The sequence below is a fragment of the Heterocephalus glaber genome, unplaced genomic scaffold, assembly GCF_053883595.1.
Source record: "Heterocephalus glaber isolate CG9 unplaced genomic scaffold, H.glaber_assembly_v1.0 deba00001452, whole genome shotgun sequence".
Lineage (NCBI taxonomy): Eukaryota > Metazoa > Chordata > Mammalia > Rodentia > Bathyergidae > Heterocephalus > Heterocephalus glaber.
This window is the reverse complement of record NW_028258302.1, coordinates 3,660,328-3,685,066: the sequence shown is the minus strand read 5'-3', so window position 1 is coordinate 3,685,066 and position 24,739 is coordinate 3,660,328. Positions and strand designations below refer to the sequence as shown.

Below are 24,739 nucleotides of genomic sequence, written 5' to 3'. Positions count from 1 at the left end.
TAGGGAAGCAGGAAGACTCCCCAAGTTCTGATAACCTCAGTATGTTTCCCTACTTTAAAGCCATGTTGAGGGGCTTCATCCCCACTTTCTGGGTCAAGGTGAATTAACCCCAAGTTGGAGCACTGGAAACTGTTATTTGCAAACATTGCTGATACCATTAAAAAATATGTGCACTACCTAAGTTTTTTGTCTGAGAAAAACTATCCACCTATAAAAATTGCCTTGACAAAAAATAAATTAATTTCAAAAAATAAAAATGTTTTTAATTAAAAAAATAAACTTTTAACTGGGCGTGGTGGTGCATGCATACCTATACTTCTAGCACTTGGGAGGCTGAGGCAGGAAGGTTGTAAGTTCAAGGCCAGCCTGGACTACATAGCAAGACCCTGTCTCAAAACACCAACCAAAAATAAAGAAAAATGTTTTATAATATTACAATTTTCATGGTTCACAAAATTCAGAAGCTGCTTAAATGGGAGGTTCTGCTTTAAGCTGCAGTCAAGATGTTCACTGGAGTTGAAGTGGAATACAATGAAGGCTCGACTAGGGCCACATTATAGGCTTTGAAGATGGCACACTCACACGGCTAAGTTGGTGGTGGTAACTGAGCTGACTTTTCCCACAAAAAGCAAATTAGTGGTGTGCAAGGCAGAAATGACAACGTCTTTCATGACCTAACTTTGCACACCCTCATTTCTATAACATTCTATTCTTCAGGAATAAGTCCACCTCACACGAAAGGAGATTCTCCACCTATTGGAGGGAGGCATTTTAAAAAATAACCACAGACATTTAAAGATTTTGTCATTAGTGTTTTGCAGTTTTACTATGATGTGTTTAAGTGTGAGTTTCTTTTTATCTATCCTATCAGAGAGTTACTTGTCTTCTTATTTCTTTTTTTTTTTTTTGTACCAGGGATCGAACTCCGTTCCTTATGCCTGCAAGGCAGGCGGTGGAACCACTAAGCTAAATCCCCGGCTGTCTTCTTATATCTGGATCTGGTTGCTTTCATAGGTATTGCAAAATATTCAGTCATTGTCTCTTTAAATACTCTCTGCACTTTGTTCCTCTCTTGGTAGATCTTCTTCAGTTTCCTCTATTTCTAGCCTCTTTTCATAGATTTTATTTTATTTCTTTTTTGTGGTACTGGAAATTGAATGCAGGACCTGCCCGCTGAGTTACATCCCCAGCCCTTTTTGAAATTTTAATTTTTTTTCTTTTTAAGACAGGGTTGCACTAAGTAGTTCAGGCTTGCCTGGAATTTGCAGCAAGCTCCTTAGCCTCCTGAGTGCTGGGATTACAGGCGTACACCACCATGCCTAGATTCCTTTATTTTTTCATTAATACTTCATCATTCTAGATAATCTCTTTGGATTTACCTTCCATTTGATTTGTTCTCTATTTAGCTATGTTCAATCCACTGTTATATTCACCCACTAAGTTCATAATTTTGCTACTATATTTCTCTATCATAGAATTTCTATTTAGTTATTGTATCTGCTCCATCAACTTTTAGCTCCTAGGAAAATGGTTCAAGTTATGTTTCATTTCTTTAAAGAAAAATTATAGTTTATATCTGATGTCAAAAGCAGACGTTTTTTCAAATCTTTTCTGGTGTTTGTGTATCTGTTGGCTCTCCTGGTTTCTTTATGTACCCATTTATCACTATCGCGCACACTCCCCTGCATGCGTGTGTGTGTGTGTGGGGGGGTGTTGGATACTGAACCCAGGGCCTCATGCATACTAAACATGTGTAGGAACAATTGGGAGGCTACGTTATAATGCTTTCCTCAAAGGAAGATTTGAATTTGCTTTTGCCAGGCATCTGGTGGCATCAGAGCCAGAGAACACTTTAAACTAAGATCATGACTTAAGACAGGAAATTTTATTCTAGACTACAAATTTCTCTGAAGCTGCTCCATTTTTAATTCATCCTTACCCTGTGTAGGGGTCTGTTATTGTAAGGAGGGTCTCCTATTTCACTCCACAGTAGTTGTGGGCCCCCCTTCTTCCCTTTCTTTTTTTGTGGTACTGTGGAGTAAACCCAGGGGTGTACTACCATTTGGGGGTATAGCCCAGCCTTTTTTATTCTTTGGAGACAAGAGTCTCAATTCCTCAGGCTGGCCTGGACTGTTCACCTACCTCAGCCTTCTCAGTAGCTGGGATTACAGGCGTGCACCACTATTCTCTCTCTCTCTCTCTCTCTCTCATGCAAAACAGCTTCCAACTTGGATTACCTTCCTGGATGCTGACTTTTCAGATTTGATTTTGGTCTGGTAATTCTCTATTGTCTGGCCATCTTTTACATGTTACTGGCTTAGTTTTGTTCCCACCAAATTGATATGGTGACACTGACCCCTATTAATTCATAATGTGACTGTATTCAGAAAGCAGCCTTTTAAAGAGGTAATTAAATTAAAATGAGGCATTAGGATATGCATTAATGCCAATCTGACAGGTGACCTTACAAGAAGAGGAAATTTGGAGCACAGAGACACGGGAGGTTATGCAGCAATAGAAACACTCAGAAGGGCGCTGTTGGATGGATGAATGAATGAATGACGGAGATCGGGCTGACCACGTTACAGCCGGCAGACCGCTCAGTCCTTCCGACAGTGAGAAAGCGCTGCCCGCCCGCCCGGGAACCGCCCCTGGGTCTCGGATGCCCGCGGGCGCGAGCCGGCGCTCGGCGGCTTCCGGCTTCCGGGTTCTCGGGCGCGCGCTCCCCGAAGAGGGCGGGGCGGCGGGCGTGCGGCTCGGGAAAACGGAGCCTGGGGCAGCCTCTGGCTGACCGCGTGGGGCGGGCGGACTGGGGCCGCCGGGGCTAGGGCGGAACGGGGTTGGGAGCGGCAGACGGTCGTCTGGAGGGTGCGTCTAGGGGACTGAGGTTCCAGGAGACGCTGGACTGCGGCCTAAGGGGCCGGTGTGGACTGACCGCAGCTGCCGGCCCCAGCCGGTGCGGTGTCCTCACCCGGGTCCGCAGGAGCCCGTTCGGGGCGCCCCTCCCGTTCCGGCGCTCGGAGCCATCCAGCCTGGCAGGCCCTGGATCGGAATTTGGAAAAGACCCTCGTCCTGTCCAAAGACCAGCGGTCCTCTGGGCTTCCGAGGGAAGTCTACTGAGCGCTGGGCGCTGCGGTCTGACCTTAAAAGGCGAACAGAGACCTGCATGTGTGACCACCCGGTCCTCTGAGGAGACTTCTGCCGCAGGAAGCCTCGGGGGTCGCGCGGTCTCCGGCCGCCCCTCGTCCCAGGCCCACCCGGTGAGTAGGCGGCTCCTCCGCCGGCGCGAGGACCGGGCAGCTGCGAAATAAAGAGTCTATCGCTGTTTCAGAAGGAAGACCGCTTCAGTGGGAAGTTTCTGCTCTCTGGTAACGAGACTTTTTCTACATTCAGAGACAGGATATTTCCCAGAGCTCCAGTCTGTAGGTCGCACGCAGTCACATACCTTTCTCTTCTCCAAAAAGTCAGCCTGTGTTTGGGGCCACTGTGACTGGACCTGGTCACGGTGGCGGCACCTACTCAGGTGCCAGGGCTTGGATGAGATGATGGGTTAGGGTAGTTCTCAAGTGTGCCAGCTACAAACAATTCTGTTATAGTCCTTGGATGTATTTCCTCCCTTTGAGCACATACCCCCTTCCCCAGTTTTAACATTTCTAAAATCAGGATGCATTTTACCGTGAGCTGAGCAGGAGCTCATCCGGTAACGAGCCGACTTGTTCACGCCAAAACGCAGTTACGTGATTTTCTATCAGCTGAGATATTCGAAATGAACCTTAAATTCAGATTTCTAATTATTTTAAAAAATAATTTAAAAGGTCGGGGATGTAGCTCAGTGGCGCCGCTCCTGCCTGGCAAGTGCAAGGTCCTGAGTTCGATCCCCGGTACTGAAAAAAAAAATTTAAAGATAATGCTATGATATTGCATTAAAATAAAAAGTTTCAACCGGCATAGCGGTGCACGCCTGTAATTTCCGTGCTCTGGGAGGTTGAGGCTGGAGGGTCGAAAGTTTGAGCCCAGCCTATACAATTTAGTGAGACCCTGTCTCAAATTTTCTAAAAAAAAATTAAAAAGAGGTAGAGATGTAGGGGCCAGGGATTTAGCTCAGTGGTTTCGACGCCTGCTGCGCAAGTGCAAGGACCCGAGTTCAATCCCCGGTACCAAAAAAAAAAGAAAAAAAAAAAAAGGTAGAGATGTAGCTCAGTGTAAAGGTTCTGAGTTCGATCTCCAGTCGATCAAAAATATATAAAAGAGGGCCAGGAATTTAGCTCAGTGGTTCCGCCACCTGCCTCGAAAGCACAAGCACCTGACTTGGATCCCTGATACCAAAAAAAAAAAAAATCTATTTATTCTATCTATCTATATGATAATGGTTATAATAATGTTAACTAAGAGTTTGTTGTAGGCTTAGCATTGTCTCAATTAATCAACATTACAACCCTGTGAAGTACAGTTACTATCTCCATTTCATGGATGAGGAAACTGAAGCTCAGAGAGTTGGAGAGCCTCAGAGCTTTTATGTACAACTGTCAGGGCTCTAACCAACTGTCTGATTTCAAATCCTGGGCTCTTTACGCTCGAGTCTGTATCCAGGCAGAAGATACATGCGGCTTACGCAGTGGGAAGACAAAGCAGAGCCTGCACTTGTTTGCACATCTTTGGGTGTTTATGTATTTTTTTGTGTGTCCTTATATGACATATGATTAAAATATACTGTGAATATTTACTTTTTAAAAACGATTACAGTAAAAGATACATTGCCATTACTCCCCTTCAAAATACTTCCTTTCACTTCAGACACACTTATCTCATCATTCTTGTCATTTTCTGAAGCAGTTCTGGAAGTCTTTTTGGTTGGCCTTCACAAGGTGTGATAAAAAATATAGTGAATGGCAAGGACCCGAGTTCGATCTCTGGTACCAAAAACAAAACAAAACAACAAACAAACAAAAAATACAGTGAATGCTGCTGCCAAGTGCCATTCAATAGATAGGCAGACATGTAAAACACTGTGTGTCCTCATCCACTTTATTCACTGATGTGGCACTGTACAACTTCTGGCTCTTCTCCAAAGTCAAAATGACCATGAAAGGTAAGTGTTTTGAATTGATTCTGGACTTCAAGGCAGCCACGATATCACAAATAAAGACACATGAAAGACGATTGTTTCAGAAAGTATTGAAAACAATAGAATAAGTGTTTGAAACATGGCGGAGTATCTTGAGGGGCATTAGTGGCAAAGTCTTCTTATAATAAATTTTTTAAAAGTTTAAATATTAACCATATTTTAAAAATCATACTTTGTATTCATTTCTGCATCAATGCTAAATCTTTGTTTTATATCTTTTGCAGGTTCTGGAGTTTTGGACATATGACAGGAACGTCTAGATCTCTCTTTTCCCTGCCTTTTGCTCCCCTAGAAGAGTATAGAGGCATGTACTTAAACCAGCCCACCTCCCAGAGAAACAGCCTGGGTTTTTCAGAGTTGTTAAGTCACACTAACCTCTAGGACCCCCCAGATCCTTGTGCTGCAGGGCCATGCCAGACTCTTAAGGGCAGGCAGTTGTGATCTTAGGTAATTGTGATCACATCTAACTGTGAAGCCTCTTATCAGAGGTTGCAGCAATTTTCTCAACAGAAGTGGACCAGCTCAGTCCGCAGTCATCATGCCACAGCAGCTCCTAATGACCCTGTCCTCCGAGGCCAGCACCTGGGTGAAGTTGCACCATCCAAGGAATGCCATGGAGGGGATGCCCCTGTGGGAGGATGTGACTAAAATGTTTGAAGGAGAAGGTGAGAATAGACTGGTAGAGGGGGAAGAAAGAGATCTCAATGTGGAAAGAGTACCTTCACTGAGGTGGTCTCTTTGGGGAAGAAATTGGGGGAAACATCTTTGGAGGGTGTTATCTTTTTGTCACTGTGACAAAATACCTGATAATTGGCCAGACATGGTGGCACACTCCTGTAATCTCAGCACTGAGGAGGCAGAGGCAGGAGGATCACTGCGAGTTTGAGGCTAGCCTGAGCTATGTAGTGAATTCAGGGCCAGCCTGAACTACAAAGTGAGACTCTTTCTCAAAAAACCTGATGTAAACAGTTTAAAGCAAGAAATAATTAATTTGGTTCCTATTTTCAAAGGTTTCAGTGTATGGTCAGCTGGCTCCATTGCTTTTAGGCTTGTGACAAGGCAGAAACGTCATGGCAGGAGGGTATGGCACTGAAAACTGCTTACCTCATGCAGCCAAGAACCAGAAAGAGGGAAAAAGCCAGAGAGGAAGAGGCTGGGGATCAGACATAGTTCCCGAGGTCATATCCCCATGACCTGCTCCCTTCAGCTAAGCCTCACCCCATGTTTCCTTCACCTACCAATAATGCCTTCAAATTATGATCTCAGCAGTGGATGAATCCTCTTGATGAGGTTAGAGTCCTCATGATCTAGTCACCTCCCAAAAAGCCTGTCAGCTGGCAATCAAGCCTTTAGCACATGAGTTGTGGGGAACTTTTCAAATTTAAACAATAAGAGAAGAGTTATGTTTGTGGCTTTTGGAAAGGAGAGAGCTATGAAAGAATACTGGGCTCATGTCCAGAATCACACCTTATTTGGTGGTCTGGTCAGGAGTAGATAGATGGACAAGGGAATTTATGTTTCATGTGGTATCTTCGTTCACATCTTTAGTGCTTTGTATTCAGCCAGTAATTTTGTTGTGTTCTAGCAGTATCAGGCAGGAATTTGGTCAAGTATCTTGACAGGTGGAAAAATGAATAATTCTCTCTAATGCTTATTAATTGATGGAGATAGACATACAGTCAGATCAAAGTAATAGAAGGTAGCCTAAGAAAAGCAGTTTGGGAATACAGGGGACAGGAAACTTTCTTCTGATTACATATTATCTGAGAGATTTTCACAAGGCAGATAGAACTGAATCAGACCCGGAAAGGCTCTTTTAAGTTTTTTTAAATAGAAGATTTAGAGAAAGGACAGAAAAATAGGAGAATGGGGAATATTTAGTCAAGCGAAGGTTAGGAGTGCAGTATGGGTGGTGTCCCACATATAAAAAGGATAGTGGTTTGAGAGCTTGTTAGGAGGTTCTAGCAGGGGAGTGCAGCTACTTACATACCCTTGACTGAGGAAACAGTCCTCGACTATCGGGAAGAGTTGTCCTCTTCAACTGAGCATGCGGCCTCAGGAGGGACACACATGGAGTGGTGAGGGAGGAAGGGGGCACCTGCCTAGCCAGCCAAATCAATCCTGGTGCTCAGTGGGGTAACATGTCACAGCCAGATGTCACTCTCACCTCTGAGGATGGCCATTTGGAGGTAACCATTACTGAGGAAAATGTGCTTCAGGGAGACCATAGAATGCCTTGAAGTCCATGATGAAGTGTTTGTATTATTCTTGTCAGTGGAGAACCTTTGAAGATTTTTAAACAAATGGGTGGCCTGATAGATCTGGACCAGCATTGACTAGTGGGAAATATTAATGCTCAAAGAAATACACTTCAGGCTGCTCTTGAGTCATCCTTAATGTCCTTTGTCACTGTTTTGGGGGAGAAGCCCCTTTCACTGCATCTACAGGCAGTTTTTGTGTTTGAGGGATTTGAGGAGATATAAGCCTCATGGTTCTTTTCCTTCCCCAGCTTTGCTATCTCAGGATACTGATGAGACCCAGGGAGAAAGTTTTGAGGATGAAGTGATTCCTGGGATCCTGACAACAGAATCCCAGGTGGGTTGGAGTTTTCTGTCACTTTTCTCAATATTGCTTCTTGGCTTTTAAGGATATAATCTTGTCTTTGTGGGGAGGTGGGGGTGAATTGAGACTAACAAAATCAACCAGGGGAGCTCAACGTAAGTTGCTCCCAAGAAACCTGGGCTTCTGTGGTGACAGTTTCCCTGCTCAAAGTAGTAGCCTTTCCCTCCCTAGAACTCTTGTTTCTCTAGATCAACTACACCTAGATCTAATATTGTGTTAATTTCGGTAGAGAAAGCAAAGTGCGTTAATATTCCAGTCCCTAAAAGACCAGCACTTACCACTTTAGATCTAAGATAAACATTAGTCACATCTCAAAATCAAAATCTGTAAATGAAGCTAGGCATGTTGACAAGTGCCAATAATCCCAGCCCTCTGGGAGGCTGAGGCAGGAAGATTGCAAGTTTGAGCCCATCATGGACGACTTAGTGAGTTAGTGAGACCCTGACTGAAAATAAAAACCAGGGCCCGGGATTTAGCTCAGTGGTTTCGGGCCCTGCCTCGAAAGCGCAAGGTCCCGAGTTTGATCCCTGGTACCAACCCCCCCCCCCCAAAAAAAAACTTGAAGAAAATAAAAACCAAAGAAAGGGCTGGGATGTAGCTCAGTGCAAAGGCCCAGGGTTTCAATCTCCATTCTTTTTTTTATCCCTGTTCCCTCCCTTTTCTCCTCCCCCTCCCATGTTCCCCTTCCCATTTGAACATTTTCTTCCTACTACCCGTTATCATCTATTTTGGTCCTTATTTACCCTTTGGGTTTCTCACACAAGAGAAACTATGTGGTATTTAAACATGTGTGTCTGATTTATTTCACTTAAAATTATGTTCTCAAGCTGCATCCATTTACCTAAAAAGTCTCAAGTTTATCCTTCTTCGTGGCAGAGTAGTACTCCATTATATATAAAAACCACGTTTTCTTTATCCATTCATCTATCAATGGGCATCTGGGCTGTTTTCAAGATTTAGCTATTACAAATTATGCTGCTATGAACATGGGTGGGTATATCACTGAGATATGATGCTTTTAACTCTTTGGGAAGATACCTAAAAGGGAAATACCTGGGTTGAATGGAACCTCTAGTTTTAGTGTTTTGAGGAATCTCCATTCTGATTTCAGTATTGGTTGTACCAATTTACACTCCCACCATGGGAGTGGAGAAGGGTTCCTTTTTCCCCACAGCTTCACCAGCATTTGTTATTGGTTGATATACATACATTCATACATACACACACACACACACACACACACACACACACACACATATATATGTTTGAATTTTTTTTTTGAGACAGGGTCTCAATATGTAGTTCAGGCTGACCGTGAACTCACCCCATAGCCCAGGCTGGCCTCAAACTTGTGGTGATCCTCCTGCCTCAGCCTCTCGAGTGTTGGGATTACAGACGTGTACCACCACACCCGGAGTTGCTTGATTTCTTGATGATAGCTGTTATTTCTGGAGTGAAGTGGAATCTCAGTGTGGTTTTAATTTGCATTTCTCAGATGCCCAGTGGTGTTGAACAGTTTTTCATATATTTATTTGCTATTTGCACTTTTCCATCTGAGACACGTCTATTCATTTCAGATGCCCAGTTTTGAATAGGGTTTTAAAATTTGGGGAGTCTGAGCTTTTGAGTTCTTTATATATTCTAGATATTGGTCCTTTGAGGAATAGTTCGCAAAATTTTTTTCCCATTCTGTGGGTGGTTTCTTCACTCTGTTGGTGGTTTCTTTTGCTGTGCAAAAGCTTTTTAATCTGATGTGATCCCAGTTGTTGATTCTTTGTAATATTTCCTGTGTGATTGGAGTTTTGTTTATAAAGTCTTTGCCTACACCTATGTATTCTAGAGTTTTACCTAGTCCAGCAGAATAAGTGTTTCTGTTTTACTATTTAGATCTTTAAAAAAATGTATTTAGATCTTTGATTCATTTCACTTTTAGTTTATTCATGGCGAAAGATATGGGTCCAGGTTTAATCTTCAGCATGTGAAAAGTTAATTTTCCCAGCATCATTTGTTAAAGAGGTTGCTGGGCGTGGTGGTGCACACCTGTAATCTGAGCACTCGGGAGGCTGAGGCAGGAGGATTGCACTGAGTTTGAGGCCAGCCTGAGCTACATAGTGTGTTCAAGACCAGCTTGAACTACATAGCAAGACCTTGTCTTTAAAATAAAAATAAATAAATAAATAAATAAATAAATAAAGGCTATCTTACTTTTTCTTTCTTTTTTTCCACCGAGGATTGAACTCAGGACCTTGCGCTTACCAGGCAGGCGCAGTACCACCGAGCTAAATCCCAGGCCTAAAAGGCTATCTTTCTTCAAGTGAAGGTGTTTGGCTCCTTTGTCAAAAATAAGGTAGCTGAGTGTGTTTAGAGTTGTTTCTGCATCTTCCATTTCATTGATCATCAGGTCTGTTTGTTGTTTGTTTTTTGGGTTTTTTCTTTCTTTCTTTTTTTTTTTTGCCTGTACAAAGCTGTTATCACAGTAGTTTTGTAGTATAATTTCAAGTAGGAGATTGTAATGCTCCCTGCCTTGCTTTTGTTGCCCAGAATTGGTTTTGCTACTCTAGATATCTTCTGGAACCAAATAAATTTTAGGATTGTTTTCTCTAGTTCTATATGGTATGCTATTGGTACTTTGATTGGGACTGCATAAAATCTATTTAACAGTTTTGGAAGTATGGCAGTTTTCACTGCATTCGTTCTATCTATCCAAGAACAAGGGGTATCTTTCCATTTTCTGATATCCTCTTCAATCTCCTTTTTCAGAGTATTGTAGTTTTCAAGGCCTTTTACTTCCTTTGTTAGATTGATTCCTAGGTATTTCATTTTTCTAGATGCTATTGTGAAAGGTGTTGTTTCCCTAATTTCTCTCTCAGTGAGTTTGTTATTTGTGTATAAGAAGGCTATTGATTTTTGAGTACTGACTTTGTATCCAGCTATGTTATTGAATTGCTTATTAAATCTAGAAGTCTTTTGGTGGAGTTTTTGCGGTCTTCTATGTAGACTATCATATCATTTGCAAATAATGATAATTTAACTTCTTCCTTTCCTATCCTTATTCCTTTTATTTCTTTCTCTTGTTTAATTACTCTGGCTAATGTTTCTGGAACTATATTGAATAGGAGTGATGATAGTGGGCATCCTTGTCTTTTTCCTGATTTTAGAGTGAAAGCTTTCAGTTTTTATCCATTTAGTATGATGTTGGCTATTGGTTTGTAAAAGATAGCATTTATCAGATTGAGGTTAAGACATTCTATTTCAGTTTTCTATAGGGTTTTATCTTGAATGGGTGTTGGACTTTGTCAAATGCTTTTTCTGTGTCTATTGAGTTGATTGTGTATTTTTTGTCCTTGGTTCTTTTATGTGGTATATTAACATTTATTGGTTTTTGTGTGTTGAATCATCCCTGCATTCCTGGGATTAATCCTATTTGATCATGGTGTATAATCTTCTTGATGATTTACTGCATTCTGTTTGCCAGTATCTTATCAAGGATTTTTGCATCTGTGTTCATTAAGGAGATTGGCTTGCAGTTCTTTTTTTCAGTTGGATCCTTCTCTGGTTTTGGTATCAGGGTGATGCTTGCTTCCAGGAATGAGTTTGGGGGTACTCCTTCTTTTTCAATTTCATTAAAGAATTTAAGGTGTAGTGACATTAAATCTCTGTATTTGTTGTAGAATTCAGTGGTGAATCCATCAGGACCTGGGCTTTTCTTTGTTGGTAGGTTTTTTTTTTTTGGTACCAGGGATTGAACTTGGGACCTTGCACTTGTGAGGCAGGTGACAGAACCACTGAGCTAAATCCCTGGCCTCTTTGTTGGTAGTTTTTAATTACTTCTTCAATTTCATTGACTGATATTGGGTTATTTAGAATTTTTATATCTTCGTGATTCAGCTTTGGTAATTCATATGTATCTAGGAATCTGTCCATTTCTTCCAAGTTTTCCATCTTATTAGAGTATAGTTTCTCGAAGTAGGTGTTGATGATCTGGATTTCTGCAGGATCCATTGTCATTTTGCCCTTCTCCTTCCTAATTGCATGGATTTGAGTCTTTTCTTTCCTTTTTTTGGAAGATTGGCTAAGAGTTTGTCTATTGTATTTAATCTTTCAAAGAAAAGATTAATTCATTCAATTCATTGATTCTATTTTCTTGGTCTCAATTAGATTAATTGCTCTGATCTTTATAATTTCTTCCCTTGTATGCACTTTGGGTTTAAGTTGCTCTTTTTTTAATTTTTGGTACTGGGGGTCGAACTCAGGACTTTGCACTTGTGAGGCAGGTGGCAGAACCACTGAGCTAAATCCCCTGCCCTAAGTTCCTCTTCTGCCTAGAAGCTTGAGGTTCAACATTAGGTTATTTATTTGAGCTTGCTCTGTTTTTCTGATATGGAAATTCACCACTATAAATTTGCCTCATAGGACTGCTTTCATTGTGTTCCACAAGTTCTGGTATGTTGTATTGGTATTATCATTTAATTGTAGAAACTGTCTAATTTCTTCTTCTTTTGGGGGAGGGTGGGGGGGTACTGGGGATCAAACTCAGGACGTTATGCTTTCGAGGCAGGTGGTGGCACCACTGAACTAAATCCCCAGCCTTTCTTTAATTTCATCTGTGGCCCACTTATTTTTCAGGAGGATGTTATTTAATTTACATGTGTTTATGTATTTTTTTGTGATTTCTTTTTCCATTGACTTCCAATTACATTGTACTACAATCTGATAATATGCATGGGATAATTTCATTTTTTTTGCATTTACTTAAGCATGTTCTGTGAGCTAGTATGTGGTCTGTTCTGAAGAAAGTCCCATGTGCAGCTGAGAAGAATATGTATTCTGTTGTTGTGGGGTAGAACACTCTGTAGATATCTACTAGTCTATTTGTTCAAAGGTTTTTGGTTCAGCTCTGATATTTCTTTGTTGATTTTTGTCTAGTTGATCTATTTGTGACAGTGGGGTGTTGAGGTCTCCCACTACTATTGTATTAGTGCTTATCTGATTTTTCATATCCATTAATGTTTGTTTTATATAGTTGGGTGTGCTGGTATTTGATGTATATATATATTTGTGATTGTTATATTTTCCTCTTGGATTAGTCCCTTAACAAGTATGTAGTGACCTTCTTTGTCTGTTCTGATCAATCTTGGCTTGAAACTGACTTTGTCTGCAAAGAGAATAGCTATACCTGCTTTTTTTTAGGTTCCTGTCACATGGAGTCTTGTTTTCTATCCTTTAACTTTCAGTCTGTGATATTTTTGACTTAAATGTGTTCCTTGTATGCAGCATAATGTTGGATCTTATTTCTTGATCCATTCTGCCAATCTGTTTCTTTTGATTGGTGAATTGAGACCATTTACATTGATGGCTATAACTGAGGTATTTACTTATCCTTTCAATATTATTTTCCTGCTGTTGGTTCCCTTTATTTCTCCTCTGTTTAATTACTTGCCTTGCCTGGTGGATTCATTCTATTGGGATTCATGGAATTCTTGTCTTCATTGTTGTTTTCTAGAATATCCTTCAAAACTGTTTCGAGTGTTGGTTTGGTGGTCATGAGTTTCTTCAGGTGTTTTTTTTCGGGAGAGGGAAGTACTGGGGATCAAATTTGGGACCTTGCACTTGCAGGGCAGGCACAGTGCAGCTGAGCTAAATCCCTGGCCTCTTTAGGTGTTCTTTATCATGGAAGTATCTTATTTCTCTGTCAGTTTTGAAAGATAATTTTGTGGGGTACATTAATTGGGGTTGGAGTTTGTTTTCTTTTAGGGCTTGAAATACTTCACTCCAAGGTTTCCTTGACTGAAGGGTTTGTGTTGAGAAGTCTGCTGTGATTCTGATGGGTTTTCCTTTATAGGTAATTTGTTTCTTTTCTCTAACAGCTTTTAATATTCTATTCTTGTGTTGAATTTCTGGAATCTTGACTATTATATGCCTTGGTGTAATTTTTTTTTCTGATCGTGGCTAATTGAAGTTCTATATGCCTCACTTATCTGTATGTCAAATTCTTTTTCCATGTTTGGGGAGTTTTCTGCTATTACTTCTGTGAACAGGTTTTTTAATGTCCTTTGTACTATCTTCTGATTTTTTTATTGATTCCAGTTAATCTTATGTTATTCTTACTTTGCATCATGTAGCATCTGTTGAATTGATTTTTGTGTGGTCCCTTGCTATTTTTAAGAAATCTTTCATTTGATGATCACTAACTGCAAACCTGTCTTCTAAATCTGATATTCTATCTTCACATTGGATGATTCTGCTGTGTGTACTTTCAGTATAATTTTTAATGTCCTGGATATCTGTTTCAATCTGTTTTATGGAATCCAGTTCTTTCCTATTGGCCATTCATGGTTTCTATCACTTTCCTAAGCTGCTCTATTTTTTTTTATCTCTTTCTACTTTAGATTCACTTTTGTTGTGGTCATCATTTCTTTAGTTATCTGTATAATTATTTCTGATTTGTTTTTTGCTGGAGACTCATTCATCTACTTTGTTACTTCTGCTGCTACCATTTCAGAAAGTTCAGCTGTGTGGCTTTTGATTTCTTCCACCTCAATGCCCCCTAGATTTCCGTTGGCCATGCTGGAGGTCTGGGGTTACATCATACTTCCATGTTTTCTCATTGTCTATTTTTAAAATTTGTTTTCTACATTGATGCTTATAAATTGCTTATGGTAGGTAGCTATATTACCTCTAGAGCTCTTTAGGAAATGACTACTTTTCAGAGATATGTTCTAGGCTTAGCTGGCTTTTGGGTTTTGAGTCAGTCCCAAGATCCTTCCTGCCTCTTCAATTTATTAGGTACGTGAGCTTGCTGGCTGTTTGGCCTTGCACCCAGTTTTTTGGTACTGGACTATGCTATTATGTATCACCCCCAGACAACCTCAGTATTGGCATGGAAGAACAACTGATCAAAAAAACAATGTCACCTTGGCTAACGTAGTACAGTCAGTCTAGAAAATGACAAACTGTGATAACTATTAATTTGCCACCTTTAAGCATAGGTACAAGATTTATAGTTCTATAATAAAATAAAAAACCAGAAAATTATACACTGTAAATATCCCCTCAGTAGAGCAATTGTGCCCTTGGGAGAAAATTTAAAAGGGCTAAGAAGAAAAATAGAATAATAAAAGAAGGGAAAGAGATTAGAAGCAAGGCTGAAGAACAATGGAAGATTACCCAAGCTTCAGGAGACTGGTGAAGAAGACAAAAGGGAAAGAAAGAAAGAAAAAACAAAAGAACAAAACAAAAAAACTAAAACAAATTTTTATACTCATGAAAAAACAAAAAAATCAAGAAAAAAAACCCCCTAAAAGCAAAGTAAAAAAAAAGATTTCTCTGTAATTTCAACCCCGCAGTTATCTTCTGGGGTCTACAATTTTGTGGTAGTGGCCAATTCAGGGAGTGTCTCTGCTGCCACTGGTAAGACAAAGGAAGCAGACAGACCCTAGATCCATGCTGGATCATCCTAGCAAGCCTGCAGTAGGATTAGGGCAGGGTACTGATTCTGTTGCTTTCAACTCCACAGAAGTTCAGGCTGATCCTGGCTTCTGGTTGTGCAGTTGGGGTCTGAGTTGTTCAGCCTACAACACTCTGGGTGTCAATTGCCAACCTGACCTTGGCTCCCTAACCCTGGATGTCTCCCACAGTTGTTCCTCATCCAGTCATTGTGGGATTTCAACACTGGGGTCCCTGTGATGAAGCAAATCCATGGCTGCTCCAAGTCTGGGGCTCAGTTGGCCCCTCCCTAAAATAGCATTTGGCCAAGTCATTTGTCCCCTCTCCAGGAAACAAGGCACACACTTGGACAGGAGTCACTCACCAGCTGTTATAGCACACTGGAAACCTCTGGAGTCACCTGTCCTCACTCTGTCTTTGTAAATTTAATCCTCCTCTCTCATGCCGTGTGCCAGGAGCCAGGGAGAAAGTATAATTTGCCACCTCCTTTTTCTGCATTGTGGTCTATCTCTTCACTTTCACTGTGGGCTATAATTTTCCCTTCAGATCCTTCCTGGGTCCTGGGGATCCACCTCCCTCCTTTTCTTCCTAAGTTATTATTTTCCAGTGTCTGGATTCCAAATCTCAGAGAGGTTGATTTGTTGCTGTTTACTGCTCCACCATCTTCCCAGAGGTCCTAATTCCATTTTTTTTTTTATCCCTTATCCCTTTCCTTCCTCCCGCTCCCTTCATCTTATGATCCCCTTCCCCTTTGAGAATGATCTGTGTCCTTCTATTAACTATCTTTTATTCCGCTCTTTATTTTTACTCTGGGTTTCTCATATAAGAGAACAATGTGATATTTAAACTTGTGTGTCTGATTTATTTTACTTAACATTATGACCTCCAGGTGCATCCATTTTCCTACAGATGACTTAAGTTTATCTTTCTTTATGGCAGAGCAGTACTCCATTGTGTGTAAATACCACATTTTCTTTATTCATTCATCTGGTTGAGAGAAATATGGGCTGCTTCCAGATTTAGCTATTATGAATTGTGCTGTTATTAACATTGGTATGCATGTGTCTCTATAATATGATGTCTTTAACTCTTTCAGAAAAATACTGGGCCAGGGATTTAGCTCAGTGGTTTTGCCGCCTGCTGCACAAGTGCAAGGACCTGAGTTGGATCCCCGGTACCAAAAAAAAAAAAACACTTAGAAGCTGGGTCAAATGGAACTTCTAGTTTAGTTCCTCCTCTTCAGTTGGATTGAATTAGTTTTTAGTATTTTGTGTTCTCTAATGACTTCTAAGCTATACTTTTGTGATTTGTTTTATGGTTTTATCACAGTATTAAATTTTAATAATATGTGTGTATAGTTTTGTTATTGTTGTTCTGTTTCCAAGAGATGCTAAGCCATTCCCTCTGGTGGTTAAGATGAAGGGTAGATTATTCATATTCCTTCTGGGGCTGTGGCTGAGCTCTGGCTCTGATGCAGCTTAATTTGAATTTGTTCCTCAGGTCTTTGCACTTGCACAGCAGGTGGCGAAACCACTGAGCTAAATCCCTGGCCCTTGAATTTGTTCCTCATTAGCCCAAATGTCAGTGTGTCCCACCACTACTTAGAGGCTGATCTTTTTTTGTCTTTTCAATATTTAGGAGGGTGTTAGACTACCAAAACAGTAGCCGGGAATGTAGCTCAGTGATGCCGCACCTGCCTCCCAAATGCAAGGTCCTGAGTTCAAGCCCCAGTACTGGAAAAAAAAAATCTTAAACTGCAGCTGGGCCCCAGAATTTAAGCTCAGCAGGAACACATAGATATTTGCAACAATAAAAGCAAAAGGTTGTCCCACCTCTCAGCTTTCATCCTGCTCTGATGTCATCTTCTAGTCTCCCTATCCCTGACCTGCCTCCACCCATACTGTTCACTTTCCTTTTCCTTCCACAACCCAAGGATGTTCTTACCTGATGTCCTTTGCATCTGCCTGGCATGCTTTTCCACATGACTATCCCTCACTGAATTTGTCTCTGGCTAAATATTCTCCTATTAGAGTGACCTTCCACAAGCACTCTACACAAGAGACCATCCTGATCCTCACTAGGTCTCTCTCTATTCCCCTTATACTACTTAATTTTTTCTAAGCCCATTATTCTGTATGTTTTCTAAGCCATCTATCCTATATGTTTAATATACTCTTTTTCCAGAGAATCTAGATAGATCCATACAAGGCACCTGGTAAAATTAGTTTGAAATCGGTCAGAATGTAGAATACTGTCAGAACTCTTTGAACTTTGATTGCAGTGGACTGACTCAAAGGAATGTGTTTGATATTCTAGAAACTTTTGAACTTCAAGGACATATCTGTGGACTTCAACCAGGAGGAGTGGGGGCAGCTGGCCCCTGCTCACCGGAATCTGTATCGGGAGGTGATGCTGGAGAATTACAGGAACCTGGTGTCAGTGGGTAAGGATAGGCCATCCATATATACAGACACTTGTATATTACAGGAGTGTCAGTTTTTCTAAATTATCTATGTTGTGAATTACTTATATTAGAAATGTCTTATTCCTTTGAAAACCAACCCAGGGTATCTCATTCTCTTTCCTTGGGGAACAACTTTAGTTTATAGAGCTAAAATAAAAGGACATGCCCCTTTCTACTCTCAGAGTGTCTACCAGAAGCTGGAACTAAATTCTGGAGGTGTTTCTTAGACATCAATGTAAACATTCACCTTTTTTTCCTCTGACTCCATGAGCAGGCTATCACTTTTCCAAGCCTAGTGTGATTTCACAGTTGGAAAAAGGAGAAGAGCCATGGATGACAGAAAAAGAAGACCTAGGAGATCCCAGTACAGGTGAGACCAAGGCATATGGTACCTTTTAGTATGTAGGCCAGAGTGCTCAGGGTCTTCCTAGACTGTGGGGAAGGCTCAGGCCACCAGAGAGGTCCTGCACTAGACCTTACGTTACGCCTCCCTGTGTTACCCTTTTTACTCAGTGAGCCCTCTTGGAAAAGTCTCTCTGGTGTTGGAGTTAAGAGAAGTCTCATTCTCATTAAGGTGGAACTTGATTTTGCCTCTTTCTCCAGTGTCCTAAGGTCTGCTGAATTAAAGCTCCTTTCGCTAAGCAGTTAGATGTATGTAGCTCTCCACAAATAAACAATTTCTTTTCAAGTCTATCATTTTATGCTACAAATCTTTAATTTTCCCTTTTATGCCTTATTTCTTTTTGCCACCTTTTATTTTAGAATCCCAGCTTCAATTTTCAATCTTTTTAACTCATGTATCTTAATATTTTGTAATACCTACTTCATGAAAACTCCTGCGAGGGAAATTAACACAGGATTCCTTTTCACCAAATCCAGTAGTCTTTAGCAATCTCCTTAATTAAACCTTGCTATTATTATGAAACATTTTAGACATTCAGAACAGTATAAAGAACATTACAGCAAATCTTTGCTTAGCTTTTAACTAGATTAAGAAATAAAACAGTTGAAGCTCCACAATTCCCCTTGTACCTTTCTTTATTTTTTTAACAGTAGCAAAATTTCATTGAAGGTAGGAAAAGAAACAAGCTCTGTAGAGTGAGTTTGGGTCAAGTGAAATTCGGAAAAGAAGTACACTCTACAGCATGAGAGTGGGCCACCATGCAAGAGAGGAGAGTGGCAAAAGCTCATTGTGGACTGTCCTTTTTGTATCACCCACTGTTCAGGCTGTTGTCAGGTCTAGGCTATTCTCTTGAATACCTGCTGGAGTTCTTCACAGAAGTCCATGTGTTGGGCTTTGGGAACAGTTCTGAGCATGTGTCCTGGGATTTTGTAATTAACAAGTCCCTCTCCTAGCTTTCAAAATAACCGCTCTTCTGAGTTTGTTTTTATTCTCATTTGTCTTCATACTTTCATTACATACATAAAACCCTAAACAACAACATTCTTTTACATGTTGTTATTCTTTAAATAAACGGTATATATACTTTGACTTGCTTTTCACATTCAACACTGTTGGTGTTTCTCCATGCTGTTCTGGTTCATAAATTTCCATTAAAATAATCACTATTTATTTTTTATTTATCTTTCTGGTGATAAACACATTGTTTCCAAATTTTGAGGTTACAAAGATCCTATAGTTTCATGTACATATATGCTCATATACATATGCAAGTGTCTAAGAGAGTTAGTAGAAGCAAAATTGTAGAATTATGGAATATGTGTGCCTTCATCTCCTAGGTATTACCAAATTACTCTTCAAAGCAATTTCACCAGTCTATATGCCCATTTGCAGGTTTTGAGAGTTCCTAGAACACAGGGCTGGGGATGTAACTCAGTGTTCAAGTGCTTACCTAGCATGTGTGAGGTCCTCGATTTAGGCCCTAGTACTGAAATTTTAAAAAAAAATGAGAGGGAGAGTTCCCGAGATTCAGCATTTTGGTCAACACTTGATATTGTCAAACTTTAAAAGTTTTATAAGTTCATTGAATGCATATAACATCATTTCTCTCACTTTCTTGATTACTAGTGAGAAGCATCATATTTTTCATGTTTATCAGCCATCTAGCATTCTTCATCTGTAAATGATCTTTTTATATATACTTCGCCAATTTTTTTGTATAGACATATTTTATGTATGTCGATACATATTCATTCTGGATATTTATCCTTGATAGCTTTGTTCTGCAAATATTTTGTCAGTCAGTGGTCCATCTTTCACTTTCCTTTTTTTTTTTTTTTTTGTGTTACTGGGGATTGAACCTGAGGGGTCACACATGAGAAATAAGCACTCTACCACTAAGCTACATCTCCAGTCATTTTTGAGACAGAGTCTTATTAAGGTATCCAGGCTAGCCTTAAACTTGTGATCTCCTGCTTTAGTCTCCCAGATAAAAGTAGAGGCTTTTAAAAGATAAGAGTTTAATAATTTAATCATATGGAATTTGTCAGTTTTTTCTTATGTGCTTTCATTCTGCTATCCTCTATTTTGCCTATAGATAACATATATGTGTTCCTCTGTATATTCTTATATTTTTAAAGTTTGGCTTTTCATATTTAATTCACCTGGAATTTATTTTATATATAATATGAAGCAAAAACCTAGTTTAACTTTTCCACATGGATAATCTGCCCAGGAACCATTTATTGAATAGTTAATGCTGCTCTGCCACCTGTCAAATTTCTTTATATGCTTGGGTCTATTCCTGGGCTCTCTCTATTCCATTTCACTCATTTATTTTTTTATTCCTAATCTAATGGCAGGCTATCTTAATTAGTATATTTCATAAGGAGACTATACCAAGTAGAAGTGGTTCACCCACCTTCTTTAACCTCGTCCTAGCTATTCTTAGCCCCTTGCTTTTCCATATGAATTACACACACACAAACACAAATGCTCTACGAACAGTTTGGTTGGAATAGAATCAAATTTCTAGATCAATTTTGAGATCAGTTAACATTGTTATGATGTTACTATTAAGGAATTTGATACATTTCTCTATTCATTATTATTTAATTTTTATTCAGTAAAGTTTCAGGATTTTTTCCATAAAGATGTTGTACATATTTCACAACTTTTGCTAGATTCATCCTGAAAATCCTGTATGTTCTTGCTATGATAGATGGTATAGTTTTTGAAAATTGTTTTCTTCTTGTTGCTGGTAATGATAACATAATTGATTTTGAATATTGATCTTATATAGGCAGCCACCTTGTTTCATTGTGTTATAAATTCTAGTGATTGTATATATCTTGTATTTTCTCTTCTACAGTTTATAATAAGGAACATAACAAGGGCTGAGGGTGTAGATCAGTGGTAGAGCACCTGCCTAGCATGTGCAAAGCCCTAGGTTTGAGCCCCAGCACCACAAAACAAACAACTAAAAAGAAAATAATATAATAATAACTACCTTAAAAGTTCTTTCCCTACCTCTGGATAAAATGTCAAAGAGGTCTTATAGATTGTCCATTATCTTTAAACAACAAGAGCAGTCTTGATTTTAGGAAAATATTTATTGAGTTCAGTGAAATAATAAAAAACCCCAATTTTATTCAGAATTAAATCTTGTTTTCTCCTCCTCCCTCAGTTTGGGCCTCCTCAGGGTTGGATACTGAACCAGGGAGGGGTACACAAATGTCTTCTTTCTCTTTCTCTGTTGTCTTCCCGTCTTCTTTCCTTATTGATGACTAGAATTAGGGGACCACAGAGCATAGACTTCATTATCATTTAGAATTTGGAATTCTAATCATTTAGAATTTGGAATTCAAAAGTGATAAAGAACTTTCTGAGTTGACCAAAAGATCTTATAAGAAGTTGTATTTTTCATGAATACAGACCTGTCGGTTGAAATATTAGTAATAGTGCAACAGATTATCAAATGAGAAAATCAGTCAGAATTGTAAAGGTTAAAGTATATTTTCCTTGAACCTTGCAGCAGTCTTAATAGAGTTTGGATTTCTTTCAAGTTTCCTTTGAATAAATAGGATTTCGTGGATATTTTAGTAACTACATAAAGCAGAACTACATGCATACACACTAATACAAGTTTTAAGAAAGGACAGCATACTATTCTTGTCAGTGTTCTTAGTTTAACCTCAATTTTTTGAATTAATGTCTATTCTGCTGCTGCTGGAATGAGGAAAGGAACATTTTATCTTTCTGAGATTGTTTCCCAAAAGTGGCAGTCAATTAAAAAATATTTTTAAAAACATAGCATTGAAATTTCATGACTTAGTAATAGTAGAAAGAACAGGACTAAAAGACTCAGATTTAACATGTTCCCTATTTGTTGATTTCATTTCCCATTACTTCTCTAGGCTGCATAACTATTTAAATATAATTGTCTATGTCTCTATTCTATAACCAGTAAGGAACTGATTTTTTTTGTAAAGCAAAATGAATGAATTACTTGCATTTTTTAAATTTCTTTCAGACTTGAAGAGTAAAACAGAAACCAGCAGGTCATCCTCAAAAAATGGCATATCCCAGGAACAGTTATATCATGGCATTATGATGGAAAGGTTCATAAGCAATGATGTCATTTATTCCACACTGAGAAAAGTCTCCAGGTATGATGATGCTTTAGAAGGGCACCAGGAAGCCTATCGGGCAGATGTGAGACAAACCATTTTGGCCCACAAAAAGACAGGCCGAGAAGCTAAGAAATTTGGGGAAAATATTGTGAGTTCAAATATTATTTTAGAACAGAAGCACTATAAATGTGACAACTCTAGAAAAAGGAACAAATACAAATTAGACTTGATTAATCATCCAATGAGTTGCATAAGAACAAAAATCTATGAATGTAATATATGTGAAAAAATGTTCAAACAACCCATTCACCTTACTGAACATACGAGAATTCATACTGGTGAGAAGCCTTTCAGATGTAAGGAGTGTGGAAGGGCCTTTAGTCAAAGTGCATCTCTTAACACACACCAGAGAATCCATACCGGTGAGAAACCCTTTGAATGTGAGGAATGTGGCAAAACCTTCAGACATCGGTCATCACTTAATCAGCATCACAGAACTCACACTGGGGAAAAACCTTATGTATGTGATAAATGTCAGAAAGCCTTCAGTCAGAACATTAGCTTGATCCAACATTTGAGGACTCATTCTGGAGAGAAACCCTTTACTTGCAGTGAATGTGGAAAAACCTTCCGACAGATTAGACACCTTAGTGAACATGTAAGAATTCATACTGGGGAGAAGCCCTATGCATGCACTGCCTGTTGTAAAACCTTTAGTCATAGAGCATATCTAACACACCACCAAAGAATTCATACTGGAGAGAGACCCTACAAATGTAAGGAATGTGGGAAAGCTTTTAGGCAGAGGATACACCTTAGCAACCATAAAACTGTTCATACAGGAGTGAAAGCATATGAATGCAACCGCTGTGGAAAAGCTTACAGGCATGATTCATCCTTTAAGAAACATCAAAGACATCACACTGGAGAAAAACCTTATGAATGCAATGAATGTGGAAAATCCTTCAGCTATAATTCATCACTTAGCCGACACCATGAAATACACAGAAGGAATGCATCCCCCAATAATGTGTGAAAAATGATACTTGATATGAGAACAAAAGCCAACTCTAGATCAGTGATTCTAAAGCTTTACAATTTCAGGACTCAGTGATAGGGATTTAGCTCAGTGGTTATGCTGCCTGCCTCGCAAGCTCAAGGTCCCAAGTTCAATACCCAGTACAAAAAAAAAAAAAATTTCAGGACTTAAACAAGTTTGAGAAACTGATATGATGGCAACTTTTAATTTTGTCTACTGTGTAAATAAACACTACATTCATAAACTGTCTACTGACACCTCTGTACAAAATACTTAATAAATCCTGCTCCTTCAAATTAAATTCAGCATTATGAAAAATTCACAACAATTTTTTTCTGATTTCATGATGGGTTATAAAATACTCTTAGGCATTCACTGATTTACAGACCAGTATTTGGGAACTACTGTTTAAAACATGCCACTCCTACCTTTTAAATTAAAATTTTATTTTTCTAATGGAGAAAGCTGCACAGTATAAAGTTCAGAAGGTATGGACAGTTATACACAGTAAAAAGCTTCATTTCCCACAGCCAAAGTCCTCTATTAAGAGACAGCCATTTTTTATAACTTTCTTTCATGTACCCTTACAGATTCTTTTATTTACATCCAAAATAATACAAATATTCAGTTTCCTTTAAATAGGAATAGCCTCCTGTACAAACATCTGCACATCAATTTTATCAGTGTATCATGCACATCATTCCACTTCAGTACATTCAGTGCCTATTCTTTTTTATAGCTGCATCACATTCCATGGAATGAATTTCTTTTATCTAATTCACTGGATCAATGTTTTTTTATCTAGTTCACTATGGATTGACTTGGGTTATTCTAAACTTTTAAAATACTATATTGCAGTTAATTCATTTCAAACACATGTAAGTGTAGATGTTGGGTAAATTCCCAGAACTGGAATTTCTGTAGTAATATGTATGTGCATTTGTTTGGACTAATTTATATTTCCACCAGCAAGACAATCGAATTATAGGAGTTGAAGCATCTTGGGCAAATAGCCCTGTCAGCCGTCAGAAACCATCTTATCACAGCACTACAGTTTAGAAGTACTAGGTGAGCTGCGTTTTCCAAAAACAGCAGCACCTGTCATCCCAGGAGCCAGAAAAGAATTCATATTTTCTTGAAGAATAGCTGAGCCCAACAAGTCTCAGCTGGAGAAAGAGACACTTTCCCAAACAGTTGCTTCACTCCCTGACTTGGGGCTGGGACTGTCTGATGAAGGGGAGACTGATCCACTTACCTTGATGAACATAACATTCACTGCAACCTCTATAGTTGGAATGGAGAACTCACAATTGAGGCAGGGACTTAGTGGGAGAGTTTACCACGGTATATTACTGATAATACAGAGATAGTATTTTATAGGATGATTGTAATTAGGTTAACACATAGAGACAGATGAGGGATATGACTTAAAGTATTAGTTAACATATCTTAGGAAAACAGCACCAAGGTCAGGACCACAGTGATTTTGTGTTTACTTTTTCAATCTTAC

At 39.4% G+C, this 24,739-nt stretch overlaps 1 protein-coding gene across 4 annotated transcripts; it reads left to right on the top strand.

Moving 5' to 3' along the window:
* The first annotated feature begins 2,713 nt into the window (after nt 1-2,713).
* Nucleotides 2,714-23,476, top strand: Zfp69 (ZFP69 zinc finger protein). Of its 4 annotated transcripts, none has more exons than XM_087215210.1 (7): nt 2,714-3,260; nt 5,350-5,790; nt 7,635-7,720; nt 17,510-17,636; nt 17,932-18,027; nt 22,091-22,226; nt 23,033-23,476. In XM_087215210.1, the coding sequence occupies exons 2-7, from the start codon at nt 5,664-5,666 to the stop codon at nt 23,046-23,048; spliced, it is 588 nt and encodes a 195-aa protein (XP_087071336.1). In that variant the 5' UTR covers nt 2,714-3,260; nt 5,350-5,663; the 3' UTR covers nt 23,049-23,476. The 4 variants fall into 4 exon arrangements, with proteins under 4 accessions (XP_087071336.1, XP_004851113.1, XP_004851112.1 ...); XM_004851056.4 differs by having other exon boundaries at nt 2,739-3,368; XM_004851055.3 differs by having other exon boundaries at nt 2,763-3,260; nt 22,091-23,476.
* The last annotated feature ends 1,263 nt before the right edge of the window (nt 23,477-24,739 follow it).